General features: G+C 47.7%; 1 protein-coding gene across 1 annotated transcript in view; it reads right to left on the bottom strand.

Moving 5' to 3' along the window:
* Positions 1-1,126: 1,126 nt before the first annotated feature.
* Positions 1,127-15,061, bottom strand: part of LOC115098022 (protein-lysine 6-oxidase-like) — a 38,082-nt gene continuing 24,147 nt past the window's right edge. The window contains exons 3-7 of the mRNA XM_029614297.1: positions 14,054-14,191; positions 13,691-13,847; positions 4,038-4,133; positions 3,630-3,745; positions 1,127-1,277 (exon numbers count right to left, since the gene is read on the bottom strand). Of these exons, the coding sequence (XP_029470157.1) occupies positions 1,271-1,277; positions 3,630-3,745; positions 4,038-4,133; positions 13,691-13,847; positions 14,054-14,191 (514 nt within the window). The 3' untranslated portion in view covers positions 1,127-1,270. The remainder of the gene's footprint in view (positions 1,278-3,629; positions 3,746-4,037; positions 4,134-13,690; positions 13,848-14,053; positions 14,192-15,061) is intronic.

The raw sequence follows: 15,061 nt of genomic DNA on the forward strand, positions 1-15,061 counted from the left end.
GGCTGATATTAAGTCGGAGGCCCCAAAAATAAATAAAATTTAAAATTTAAAAAAAATAAATTTAAAATCGGCCCGCGGGTCAGAAGACAGACGCTCAATTATGCCGATGTCCATTTTCCGAACTCGTGGCTGTCAGCGGGTTTGAGAACCAATACCGGCAAAATTGAGCGTCTGCTGTCAATCCTGCTGACAGCCGCCGCTCCTGTCAAAAAGGAGGCGCTAGGGACGCGCTAGTGTCCCTAGTGCCTCTTTTTACTGCAGGCCCTAATTTGATAGGCCACCCTCCTGAATCGCGCGCCCAGGAGAGTGGCCTACGCGCTCGCTGGCTCTCCCGCGCGTTTTTCTGTATCAGCCTGATTGTAAGTGAGCAGTTTCAGCATGGACTCTCCTCAAAGCCCTGAGTGAGCATGAATCATACAGACACAGGCAGTACATGGATATAGCATGGACAGCTGATGAATGGTATCAGGGAAGGAGATTTAAAAGCAAACCAGCGTACGCCTTTACTTTGTAAAATAAAATGTGGAACAAAAGTTAAAGGGAACCTAGAAATGGGACCAATAGAGGAAACAACAGAGAGACAGTGTCATATTTTGCGCCATCTAAGTTGTACTGTAAATCTGACACACACTCAGTGGGACATGGGAAGACGGGCATTCATCTTGTTTTCCAGAGTGGAGCACCTGGCAAGAGGAAGGTAAAGACCGGTGTGGGATAAGCAGGCTTGTTGTGCAGAAGTTCTATGGATACCCCTTCTTCTGAAAGGACTGTGAGTCTGTAACACCTTGCTCCGCCTTATCTAAAGCCCAGGAGACTAGATGGACATTTATGGAGCTGCTACCATCTAGGGAAGAGGAGACATACCTGAAGCACTGACTGTGGTTTCATAATGGAGGTCCAGTGAGGATTCTCTCTCTCTCTTACACATACACACACACACACTCTCTCTCTCTCTCTCTCTCTCACACATTCTCTCTCTCACTCGTGCGCACACACACACACACTCACTCTCTCTCTCTCACACACATTCTCTCTCTCACTCGTGCGCACACACACACACACACACACTCTCTCACACATTCTCTCTCTCACTCGTGCGCGCACACACACACACACAAGTCCACAGCCCTAGGAATCAAGTTTAATAGCAGACTAGAAAATATTACAAAATGAAAAAAGCGCCTCATTAAAAACGAACCGCCTGTAGAGTTCTTCCGGAAGTTACTACTGGGAAAAGTCCATGAGGTTCTTAGGACAGGTGGGAGTCCAGTTAGAAACTGTAGAGAGAGAGAGAAAAGAATTTAGCAATGGAATTTTTGGAAGTGCACATTTAGCAAACCACAAATGTACTTATTCATTTATATACCGCTTAAATTCAGAGACAGCCTTAAAAATCAGAGAGGAGACTAGAGACAGGGAAAAAGTGAAAGAGAGACAGAGAGAGGGCTTGTGTGTATATGTAGCCTGTGTATGTGTGTGGAAGACACTGAATATTCTAGAATGATTTTTTAAAATAAAGTCAATTGTCTCATCATGACCTCTCTGCCTACAGAACAGGGGTGGCTCAAGGCAATCTGCTGCCTGAAGCGAGGGAGGAGATGGCGTGCCCCCCACCCCCTTTTCCACACACACGCATACATGCGTACACACATATACATTCATTCACTTCTCTCCCTCTTCCATACACACAATGCACACAACCCTTCTCATACACACTCACAAGCTGCATCCTCGCCCCCAAAGCTAACTGCCACCCACCCACAAGTTTCCTCTCTCACGTGGCGCCTCTGCTCATTCTTCGGCCCAGTAAGCCTGGCCTCCAGAGCATCCCTTTCTCTCTTCAGCCGCCACCGGCCTGGCCTCCAGTGGCGGCCTGCAGCGTCATTTCCTCTCTTCTGGCGGCAGTCCACAGCGTCCCTCCTCTCTTCAGCCGCCGCTGGCCTGGATCGGCAGCCACGGTAGAGGCAGGCAGGGTGAGGCGGAGGCCACAACGGTGTTCTGAGAGAGGTATTTTTTTGCCCCCTCAAAATCCTGCCGCCTGAAGCGGCTGCCTCACCCTGCCTCATTGTAGAACCGCCCCTGCTACAGAAGACAGGAAATCCTCAAAATGGGAGTTTCCTCTTCCTGCCCAGGCTCTGGAGGTGCACCACAATAACAGTCAGTCAGGGGGGGGTATAGGGTGGGGTCTTTCTCTCCCCAGAACCCTTGCAGATGTAGTTTCTAATCTTGAAGCTCAAGAGGCAAGTTGCAAGATTAGCTCTTTCCCAAGGGGCTTGATTCTATACCACCAAGTATTGAAAGAGAAAAGGGGAGGGGACTTGTCACACAAGACACCATTATTTTTTTTTTTTTTACTATTTCAGAGAAATTTGAGGTTTGTAGTCTTGAAGATTGGGCATCCAAATGGCAGATGAAATTTAATGTGGACAAGTGCAAGGTGTTGCATATAGGGAAAAATAACCCATGCTATAGTTACACAACGTTAGGGTCCATATTAGGAGCTATCACCCAAGAAAGAGATCTAGGCATCATAGTGGATAACACATTGAAATCGTCGGTTCAGTGTGTGCGGCAGTCAAAAAAGCAAACAGAATGTTAGGAATTATTAGAAAGGGAATGGTTAATAGAATGGAAAATGTCATAATGCCTCTGTATCACTCCATGGTGAGACCGCACCTTGAATACTGTGTACAATTCTGGTTGCCGCATCTCAAAAAAGATATAGTTGTGATGGAGAAGGTACAGAGAAGAGCAACCAAAATGATAAAGGGGATGGAACAGCTTCCCTATGAGGAAAGGCTAAAGAGATTAGGGCTGTTCAGCTTGGAGAAGAGACGGCTGAGGGGGGATATGATAGAGGTCTTTAAGATCATGAGAGGTCTTGAACGAGTAGATGTGACTCGGTTATTTTCACTTTCGAATAATAGAAGGACTAGGGGGCATTCCATGAAGTTAGCAAGTAGCACATTTAAGACTAATCGGAGAAAATTCTTTTTCACTCAACGCACAATAAAGCTCTGGAATTTGTTGCCAGAGGATGTGGTTAGTGCAGTTAGTGTAGCTGGGTTCAAAAAAGGTTTAGATAAGTTCTTAGAGGAGAAGTCCATTAATGGCTATTAATCAATTTTACTTAGGGAATAGCCACTGCTATTAATTGCATCAGTAGCATGGGATCTTCTTAGTGTTTGGGTAATTGCCAGGTTTTTGTGGCCTGGTTTTGGCCTCTGTTGGAAACAGGTTGCTGGGCTTGATGGACCCTTGGTCTGACCCAGCATGGCAATTTCTTATGTTCTTATGTTCTTATTGATACAGCAGACCTGGAGAAAACTGAACCTTCTGTAGGATTTTTACTAAGTTTTAAAAAAAAAAAAACTATCTTTTTATTGGACCAGGATGAAGAATTGTGCGAAAAAATATTGCAGTCTAGGAGCTTCCTAGCAGGCCTTTGAAGATGGGACCCTACGCTCACAGGTCCATCACCTTGGGGATAACGCGTAGATTGCTCCAATGCAATCCAGCATTTTCAGGGAATCCAGTAGAAAGAGTGGCAAATCTCAAAGTCCAATGGCTCAGAAAGAGAGGCCTGGAATCAATCCAGCACTGAGAAAGCATACGTCTCTCTCCCTTACCTTGTGATCCTGCAGTTCCTGGTGCTTACAAAGTTCCTGCTGTACGTGATTTCACACCGTACCACGTTATTAGAAAAATCGGATTCTGCCACCGCAAAGTTCGGGTTAACTGTCACCTAACAGGAAAGAAAAACATAAGCACTATTGCTGTTCTCCCACCAGACCCCCACCAGACCCCCACCCACTCATCCCATTGCAGGTCTGTGAGCAGCCATGAATCGGATAATGCAAACTCTTGGCAGCTGAAGCCTGAGGTTAATACATGAAATTTTTTGAGTGATACATGGGTCATGTTATCCCATAAAAGCCAAATTAGACAAATAGAGAGGCACACTACCACAAAAGAATAAAACCAAAATGGAAAGTGGTGGCAATCAGAAGAATGTATAGTGGCAAGGCAGGTTTTACCTTCAGGATATAATTTCCTGGAGGCACATCTGTAATATCGATCCACTGGCAGTCAATGTTGGCATTGTAGGTGTCATAGCAGCCAGGCCCCAGCCCCTGTGGGCACAACAAAGGCAAAAAGGTTTATCCTGTCCCAGAGAAAAACAAATATGTGAGAGAGGGATGGTGGGAAAGATAAGAAGAGAGAAAGACAAAGGGAGAGAAAATGAAAGAAAATAAGAGAGGATAAAGACTTCTCTGGCACTGCTGCTTATTATCCCTTATAGTGGTATAAAAACATACATACAAATAAGCATCATTATTTTCAAAAGTGTTTTACTATAGGCCTAGACCAGGACCATCTTGTTTGAAAAATGTCTAAATCTAGAGCAGGAAACAGCAGCTGGCAGGGTGGGTAGAAAGCTGGAATTATTCATTTGTAAAACAGGGTGTGGAAGAGTGTGTGTGGTTTTATGTAACCCGCTCTGATCTTTTTGTTTGTAATGATTTTTATTAAAGTTTTAGAAGAGGCATACAGCATTCAAAGATTAGAAAAGAAAACTTAGGTTCTTAACACCAAACAGTAATGAACCAAAAGGGCCAGTTGTGAACCATAAACCATCAACAGTTCTGTACACTCTTATATAATATCAGCAGTATACCAAACAAAACAAAACAACCCATCCTCACCCTCCCCAGCTCAATCCCCACCCTATCACCTTCCCTCCTCCCTCCCATTCCGCTCAGGTGTGCACTTGTCCAAGCATTCACTAGTCAACAACTAGGGTTAAGATACAAGGGATAAGGGATAAGGGATAAGCATGCAAGCACTGGAATACTGTCCTCATAGCACCATGTAACAGAATATTAATATGGATACTAGATGGGCAGCCAAGCCAACATACTCATGGAAGAAAGTACTTAACAACATCTAGAGTAGTGGGTCAGGTCTGAGGCATTTAAAGGTAGCGACTGAAGAATGGGAGACCACACATTGCTGAATTTAGTTCGCTGGGCCTGTGAAGACAGTGGAAGCGATTTACGCTCTAAGAGATAAAGTTCCAACATGGCATCTTTCCATTCGAGTAGAGATCCGCTCTGATCTTTGGATGCAGTGGGCATACCTGGAACTTTTGATTTTCAGGCATCCTGAGAAAGTCGAGGAATACTGGAAAGGAGGTGGGGCAGCAGGGGAGGAGAAAAAGCACAAACTTTCTCCTCTCTCTATCATACACACACACACACAACCCTTCTACCCTCTCTTCTTACTCCCCCCTTCAGTCTCACTCATCCCCCTTTCCTTACCTCCCAGTCCCTCACCCCCTCAATCCCACTCACCTTCCCTTTCCTCAGTCACTCACCCCTCCTTTCCTTCTCAATCACTCACCTCCTCCCTTCCGCTCATCCTCTCCCTTTCAGTCACTCACCTTCCTCCACCTCTCTTGCTGGATGGGATGGGATCCCCTCCCCCCCGCAGCCACTGGTAGGGACAGTGCTAGCAATTATTGGCTTCCCCCCCTCCTGCCCCTCCTGGTTCCCTTTTTTTTTTTTTTTTTAAACACAGAATTTTTTTTTTCCTGGTAACCAAAACACAGTAGAAACTGTCAGTCTCACACTCCGTCGCGGGACCCCTTCCCTACCGAAAAAGCCATGCTCCCTCCAGCAATCTAAACTTTTAAAACTGACACTTTCCCTGAACCTTAATGTCAAAATTGGGCAGGAGTCATCCACTAACTGTTATGTAAAAATGGCGCTGGCTGGCCCCATAGCCAGCACCATTTTGAGGTATAGAAATGCATGCACTGCTATGGTGCCACCTACTAAACCCATATGGTATTAGACCTATTGTAATATGTTGGGTGTGGGTTTGACCCTCGAAAGTCGTGAGTAAACAGAATGACAATAATGATTTAGTAAACTTCCCATACGAAAATAGTACTAACTGCCAGCACTCAAACAGGAACAATCCTATCATTGAAAAGGCAAAAATGCATATATTACATCAGGACTTAAAAAGGAAAATTGGTTCTTACCTGCTAATTTTCGTTCCTGTAGTACCACGGATCAGTCCAGACAGCTGGGTTATGCCTCCCTTCCAGCAGGTGGAGTCAGAGAACAAACTGAAAAGGCACCCCCTGATAACCCAGTGTGCCATCTGCGGTCCCTCAGTATAATGAATATCCAAGCAGAAAGAAAACTCAACTTAACCCCTGAACAATTTAACAGCCAATGACTGGACAAAAAACTAATGCTCCCAATGGTCCCAACGGGCAGAACTAACTAGGAAGTTGTAAGGAGTATAGCTTCTTCCAAACCTTACAGTCTAACGAACATCTTCGCATCTGCAAATCTTCTGTGCAGGAAGCAAAGCAAAGAAAGGAAATCGACGGACTTACCCAACCATCTGGGCGGGCGTCTGGACTGATCCGTAGTACTACAGGAACGAAAATTAGCAGGTAAGAACCAATTTTCCTTTCCCTGTACGTACCCGGATCAGTCCAGACAGCTGGGATGTACCCAAGCCGTCTTAACTGGGGTGGGACCCGGTACCAAAACAATCCGTATCTGGAGCCCAGACGTCCAAGCGATAGTGCCTAGCAAAAGTGTGCAGGGATTTCCAAGTCTCCACACGACAAATCTATTGAGGAGAAACATTTTGACTCTCCGCCCAAGTCGCCGCCTGAGATCTGATAGAATGAGCCTTAAGACTATCAGGTACCGGACGGCCCTTACATATGTACACCGAGGCAATGGCTTCCTTCAACCATCGGGCGATAGTAGTCTTGGATGTATTCTGCCCTTTCTTAGGGCCACTCCATAGAACAAAGAGATGGTCTGACAACCGAAAAGTATTAGTCAATTCTAAGTAGCGGAGAAGGACCTGACAAATGTCTAACTTTCGCAACTCCTGAGCCTGAGAGGAATCGCAATCCAAATCTGAAAAGGCCGGTAACTCAACGGACTGATTCAAATGAAAAGCCGACACCACTTTCGGAAGGAAGGACGACACCGTCCGAAGTGAAACTCCCGAAAACGAAAACTGCAAGAACGGCTCCCGGCACGACAATGCTTGAAGCTCTGATATCAGTCTCGCCGAACAAATAGCCACGAGAAATACCACTTTAAGTGTCAAATCCTTTAACATGGTCCGCTTGAGGGGCTCAAAAGGCAAATCGCATAGTGCCCGCAGAACCAAGTTCAAACTCCACAAAGGGCAGACCTGTCGTACTGGAGGATTCAAATGTTTGGCTCCTTTCAGAAAACGTGCCACATCTGGATGCCCCGCAAGGGAAGTACCGTCCACCTGGCCACGGAAGCAGCCCAAGGCCGCTACCTGAACACGAAGAGAACTGTACACCAAACCTTTCTTCAGGCTTTCCTGTAAGAACTCCAGAATATGTACTATCGTGACCCTTCGTGGGGCAACCTGAGAACTGGTACACCAGGAATCAAAAACCTTCCAAACCCGAGCTTAAGTAAGCGATGTGGAAGTCTTACGCGTGCGAAGCAGAGTAGAAATCACCAACTCAGGGTATCCCTTTTTTCTCAGCTGGCGCCTCTCATAAGCCAAGCTGCTAGACAGAAGCGATCCGCCTGATCGAAAAATGCTGGACCTTGACGGAGGAGGTTCGGAATGTGGCCGAGACGCAAGAGACCCTCGACCGCCAAGTTGATCAGGTCCGCGAACCAGGGTCTTTGCGGCCACTCTGGAGCCAGGAGGACTACCTGACCCCTGTGCGGCTCTATCCGTCTGAGCACCTTGCCCACTAAAGGCCAAGGAGGGAACACAGAGAAGCACATTGCTGGGCCAGGGAAGGACTAGAGCATCCACCCCTTCTGCTCCGTGTTCCCGTCTGCGGCTGAAAAACCGTACTGCTTTTGCGTTTACTCATGTCGCTATTAAGTCTAGGTGGGGAACTCCCCACCTCCGGATCAAGAGTTGCATTGCTTCCTCGGACAACTCCCACTCCCCGGGGTCTAGCTGCTGATGACTGAGAAAGTCTGCTTGGACGTTGTCGACCCCGGCTATGTGAGACGCCGCCAGACCCTGCAGATTGCGCTCCGCCCAAGTCATAAGCTTGTCGGCTTCGGCGGCCACTAGCCGACTCCGCGTTCCGCCCTATCGGTTGATGTAGGCTACCATGGTGGCATTGTCAGATAGGATGCTCACCGACTGATGGCGGATCAAGGGAAGGAAGCTGCGCAATGCCAGATGAACCGCTCTGGTTTCCAATCAATTGATAGACAACCTGGACTCGGGAACCGAGCACTGACCTTGAGCAGAGTGACTGGCAAACCACCCCCCAACCGGAGAAGCTGACATCTGTCGTGACAATCAGCCACTGGGGATTTTCCAAATCCATCCCCTGTTGTAAGTGCTCTGGTATGAGCCACCACTGGAGACTGCCCCTGGCTGGATCCAGGAGAGGCAACTGAAGGTGAAACTCCTCGGACTTGGGATCCCAACGGGAAAGCAACGCCCTCTGCAAAGGTCTCAAATGAGCAAACGCCCATGGGACCAATGCCAGAGTAGAAGCCATAGAACCAAGAACTTGTAAATAATCCCAGACGATGGGCAATGGGAGGGTCAGCAGCCGCCGAACCAGGGCCATTAACTTGTCCATTCGCTGCACGGGTAGAAACACCTTGCCCACTCTCGTGTCGAATCGGGCACCCAGGAATTCCAATTCTTGCGAGAGAATCAGCTGGCTTTTGGGAAAGTTGATCACCCAACCGAGGGACTGAAGCCGAAGCACCACCGAGTGAACCGCCTGCTCACATAGATGCTGCGACTTCCCCCGAATGAGCCAGTCGTCCAAATAGGGATGAACCAGAATCCCTTCTTTTCGCAGAGATGCCGCTACCACTACCATGACCTTGGTGAACACAAGTGGCACCGTCGCCAGCCCAAATGGTAGCGCTTGAAATTGATAATGATCCCCCAGCACCATGAACCGGAGAAACCTCTGAGGATGCTCCTGTACACCGATGTGTAGATAAGCCTCTGTCAGATCTAAAGAGGCCAAAAATTCTCCTTTATGCATGGCCGCAATGACTGATCTCAAGGTTTCCATGCGAAAACGGGGAACCCGCAGGGCTCTGTTGACCTTCTTCAAGTCCAGAATGGGATGAAAGGAGCCCTCCTTTTTTGGGACTACAAAATAAATGGAATACCTGCCTGTCCGACACTCCCCCGGCGGGACTGGAATGATCGCTCCCAGGGCCTTCAAGCGATCTAAAGTCTGAAGCACCACTTGCCTTTTCACTCGAGACCTGCAAGGAGACACCATGAAAAGATTCCGTAGAGGGAAAGCAAAATCTAAAGCGTAACCGCGACTTATAATGTCTAAGACCCTTTGATCAGACGTGATCTTGAGCCATTCCCCTCGAAAAAGAGAGAGACGGCCCCTGATCACCGGAACGGAGGAATGGGCCTGCGCACCTTCATTGTGCCGCCTTGTTATTGCTGAATCCCTGGGAAGTACCATCTCGGGGAGGTCGCCTACCCCGAAAGGAGCATGCCCAAGCCTGCGATCTTGAGGGAGCTTGCCGAGAAGGAAAAGACAGTGCCCTAGCCAAACAAAAATGCCTTTGGCCTTGAAAATGACCCCGATAGGAATTGAAAGGATAAGTAGACCTAGGCTTGTCCTCCGGCAATTTGTAAACCTTATTGTCTCCCAAGTCCTTGTTGAGCTGCTCCAGATTATCTCCAAATAGAAGATTCCCCTTAAAAGGAAAGGAACCCAACTGAGACTTGGAAGAGGAATCCGCCGACCAATGGCACAGCCACAGTAACCTCCTTGCCATTGCGGAGGACATTGCTCGAGAGGAGGTTCTTAGCAGATCATACAGAGCATCTGCCGTATAGGAAACAGCTGCTTCCAGGCGGTCTTGTCTGTTCGGCCTCCTCTGGTGGTAGCTCCTGTGCAGTAAGCAGTTGCTGAACCCAGCGCAGGGTGGCTCCCTGCATAAAACTACTGCAAACCGCTGCCCTCACTCTGAGAGCAGACACTTCAAAGATCCTTTTAAGAAGTATCTCTAGCTTTCTGTCTTGAAGATCTTTCAGGGCAGTGCCGCCCGTCACTGGAATGGTAGTATGCTTGGCAACAGCCGATACAGTGGAATCCACTTTGGGAATCTTAAGAAGGTCCAAATACTCGTCTGGAAGCGGACAGAGCTTCTCCATCCACTAGTAACGCGAAGAGTGGCCTCCGGAACATCCCACTCTCGAGTCATGAGCTGTAAAAGACTTGGATTGAATGGAAAAGATGTCTATCCATCCCGGACTGTGGGACTGGTAAATCCAGTTCTGCCAAAACATGTGGAATGAGAGGATTCAACTCCTCCCTCCTAAACAAGCGAAGCACCCGTGGATCATCCCCTTCCACCGGTGCGGCGGAATCCACGTCATTGCCCAGGTGATCGCCCAGATGAAGGGGGTCCAGGGGCGTGGGGTCAGCCGACAAATCCAGCAGTGGCCCTTGATCAGGGACCGGTTGAGGTAATGGAGCACAAGGAACCTCCGGAAGATCAAACCTGGGTCTCTTAGATGGCTGAGGTAGCTGTAAATCATCAGCCTCTGCCTCCATGTAGGCTTTATTTATTTATTTATTTATTTATTTATTATTTTTATATACCGACATTCATCTCAATTGAGATATCACACCGGTTTACATTCAGGTACTGTAGGTATTTCTCTATCCCCAGAGGGCTTACAATCTAAGTTTTTGTACCTGAGGCAATGTAGGGTTAAGTGACTTGCCCAAGGTCACAAGGAGCGATAGCGGGACTTGAACCTTGGTCTCCTGGTCCATAGTCCAGTGCTCTAACCACTAGGCTATGCTGCAAAAGCAGCACAAATTGAGAGGGAAAGGGGTGCTGCCGCTTTAAGGCCCCCTCCGTCGGAGCAAAGGAAGGAGGAGGAGGCAGAGGCTGAGATACATCATCGGGGGGTGGCACCGGGCTTAAACGCGGAGGAGGAGGGAAGTCTCCTTCCCTGGAGCCCTGATTTTCCTCTACGGGGGAAATATTCAAAATGGCCGTTGTTCCCGCGCTTCGTGAGAACGGGACCAACTGGCCGGGCCCCTCAAGCCCCCGTTTCGCCGCTCCCTGCGGCCGCGGGATAGATCTGCTGCCCGGGAGAAGCAGCTGAAAAGGACCCTCGCCCCCTGGCAAGCAACGGGAGCACAAGCCGTCGGGGGAAAGTCGTGCAGCTGACTCTCCACATGAGGAGCACTGCACTCCTCGTGGCATGGCAGCACAGCCCCACAAAAAATAAACTGCCCGGGTAGGAGTTCACCCCTTCTGGAGGCCCGGGAAAGACGCAGGCTATCTCGTTATTTATTTCAGGTTTTGTTTTTTTTCCAACGAGCAGGGAAATGGAGACGACCCTGAATGCAGAGGGATGAAAACTTCTCTGCCACGTAGGGGAGAGGGACCGGCCCACCAGTAAATCTCCCCTACTCACCGGGCTGCCACTAGCTCTCCAGGTAAGTATGCTGAAAGCCCCACGGCTCAGCTATGCCTGCATTAAGAGGTGAGTAAGAAGAATAATCCAAACTCCTTTTTTTTTTGTATATATATATTCTCACTAAGTTGTTGATCTAGTCATTAGGCCACATAGGAAATATAAAGATTCAAGAAAGATTCAATAAAAAATTATTTTAGTAAGATCAGGACCGCAGGGTATGCTGTCTTCCACCTGCTGGAGTCAGAGAAATACTGAGGGACCGCAGATGGCACACTGGGTTATCAGGGGGTGCCTTTTCAGTTTATTCTCCGACTCCACCTGCTGGAAGGGAGGCATAACCCAGCTGTCTGGACTGATCTGGGTACTTACAGGAACTCCAATATATGTCTTGTGGAAAAAACAGAACAAACCAGGCTGCTATAAATCCCTACATAGAAACTGCAAGCTAGCAGAATACCCCACCTCAGTTAAACATGCAGAACACTGGCTCACCCTCACCAAATACAGAATAAAGAGACCATAACATATAAATAGAAACATATAGACAGAAACTGAATTGGAAACTGCAACAAGCCACACTCTGCATGTAATGCATCAATGGAGAAACAAACATCACCAGTCCTCATAAATAATCAAACAATAAAATCAAGGAATATAAATCAGTCCTATTAGTAAAACCATACTAATAAAAAAGAAAGTCTTCAATACAGTATACAAATAAAACAAATAAAAAATGGCAGACACCCAATAATTAATAGGGATGTGAATCGTTTTTGAACGATTAAAATTATCGTCAGATAATTTTAAAATTGTCCTAAATCATCAGAGTGCACGATACAATACAAATGCCCCCGATTTATCGTCATAAATCGTCCTAAATCGTTAAATAGGGCACGGGAATTATTTGGGGGAGGGCGGGAAAACCGGCACACCAAAACAACCCCTAAACCCACCCCGACCCTTTAAAACCAATTCCTTACCCTTCCCCACCCTCCCGAACCCCCCCAAAATGTTAAATTACCTGGTGGTCCAATGGGGGGGGCTCCCGGCGCGATCTCCCGCTCTCGGGCCATCAGCGCCATTTTGGCTGCCACTAATTAAAATGGCGCCGATGGCCCGATAAAAAAAAACCCACCCGACCCTTTAAATTGACCCCCCTTAGCCTCCCCCACCCTCCCGACCCCCCCAAAACCTTTTAACATTACCTGGTGGTCCAGGGGGGCCTCGGGGGACGATTTCCCGTTCCCAGGCATCAGCTGCGCTAAAAGAAAATGGCGCCGATGCCCCTTTGCCCTTACCATGTGACAGGGTATCCGTGCCATTGGCCGGCCCCTGTCACATGGCAGGAGCACTGGATGGCCGGCGCCAGCCATCATTACTCATCAGCCCCCTATAGGACATTAGTGGTTAATGAAGTGACCAATGAGTTGTTGCTGATTTTCCAATGTGTTGTATTTCCAGATTTTCCAAAATATCTCACATCAGGAACTGTGAGGAAGTATTTTGTGTACATATTCTTTAATGCAAACTCTAGGCTTTGATTGCTTATTCTCAGACTTATAAGTTAAGCTTCTATACTTGTAATTAAATGTGTTGTGTATTCTGTGACATATAACCTACCACTCAGCCACCCCCCCCCTTTTTACACACACACACACACACACACACACAACTGAGGCAGATTCCTATTCACATGCACTCACCCAGGAAGGGTACCGGCCCTTGCGCTAGTCAAATGTTGTGGGGCTAGCATTTCCTATATGCTGATCTCATGCATCATGAGATCAGCATAGAGTAGTGCTAGCTGCACATGATTTGAATAAGGAACGCTAGCATAGAGGAGAAGAAGAATGGGTTCCCTCCTTGCAATCATCTTCTTCATTTTGACCGCCGTGGGATGGGGTCCACTGGTGGCCTCGCTGCCCTGTTGATCATTTTGGCTGTCGATGAGATGGGGTCCATTGGCAGACTCGCGGCCCTCCTACTCTTTTTGGTCATCATCGCCCCCTCTGGTACGCCACTGGCACCCAGAGTTTTCGGATGTTGGCTCAGAGACCCGGCAATTCCTGCAGAATTCCGGAGTCTCCGGGCCAAATCCAGAGAGTTCCTAGGTATGACAGCAGGCATGAATCGATTTTAAATAAAGTAGCCTAGTATCAGTCCAGCCCTTTCCCTGGGTGCCAGGTTCGGTAGTCACACTCACCTGAGTGTGGGCTGTACAGGCATACCGCCGTCTGAAGCCAAGATCACAGGTTGTATCCTCCAGGCAGAAGCTGGCCTTGTGTCCCTCAGCAACTTTTCTCTGGGAGATAGCATCCAAGAGATCATAGTTACTGAAAGCATCCATGCTGTGGTAGTGCCTTTGGGAGAGAGGTCAAGATAGCTACAACTCAGAATAAGGTTCAAATCATTCTTCACATCAATGCAGTCAGAAATCAGTGCTCAAGGGCCACCCTCACTCCAAAGATGGAAAAGTTAAGATCACAGAAAGAAGTAAGATTAACTCTTCCACCTCCTTTTGCCCCCTTCCCCCCCTCCCCCCAAGAAACACAATATCCTTACTCACTGGTGGCAGCTGTGCCACTCCCAAGCATGGCGGGGCTTTACTGGAAGGAAATCAGCTGTGCCTTGGTTTTTAACCCTTTGTGGAAAGCGAAGCAATACTCTGTAGCTGATGTCAGACACACCTGGTCTGTATGCAGACCTGAAAGACAGGAGAAAACTCCTTTAATGCCAAACAGTTGACTCCTTAGGTAAGGGCAGAGATCTGTTATGGGCTGTGAAGAGGACATCTAGTCTATCTGAAGAAGTACTGCCAGTGGTATGTGAGAGAAAGGCAATGACAAGACAATATGGTTTAAGAAAGTGATAAGCTACGTAATACAACATGCAGTGGGGAGACCAATGAGAAAGAAGCCAAAATGCCAGCTAAGCATGCTGCCAAATCCCGATTACATTCTAGAGGAGAAAAGGACTAGTGGGCAGCAGTTTTATCCAATGCCCATGGCTAAGAATAAACATAGCTATAGACATTGCATGAATTACTGCTTTTAGGATATGTATTGCCAAACTAGAGTGCATCCAAGAAAAGACATTGGAGTCCATATTCAAAGGGGTTTGTCCAGCTAAGTTGGGACTTAGCTGGACAAACCCCAGGGTTTTAGATTTCCTGCTGGTCTGAATGCTCCCAAGTTACCTGGTTAAGTGATTAGTCGCATAAAATGTATCTGGATAAATTTGGGGAATTCCAGGGTGGGCCAAACTTAAGTCAGTGGTATCTGACTTAAGTTTAGCAGTGCTAAAGTTATCCCAGTATGTTTATCTGGACATAGGCAGCAGAATGAGGCAGGCCACTAGGGCCATGGCCTGACCAACATTTTGCCCCACTTGGCATCAATACCACGGGAGCTTGGGAGGTCAGGGGTAGAGAATGCATTCTTGCTCCCTCCAACCAAAAAACAGTGTTCTGCCCCCTCTGTACCTGGATAACGTGAACCTTAACCTGCAATATTTGGCATAAAGCAGGCTAAGTAAAAATGGAGCAAAACGCAAGCAGGGCAATTCGCCACCCCCA

The sequence above is a fragment of the Rhinatrema bivittatum genome, chromosome 8 (genome assembly GCF_901001135.1).
Source record: "Rhinatrema bivittatum chromosome 8, aRhiBiv1.1, whole genome shotgun sequence".
Taxonomy (NCBI): Eukaryota; Metazoa; Chordata; class Amphibia; order Gymnophiona; family Rhinatrematidae; genus Rhinatrema; species Rhinatrema bivittatum.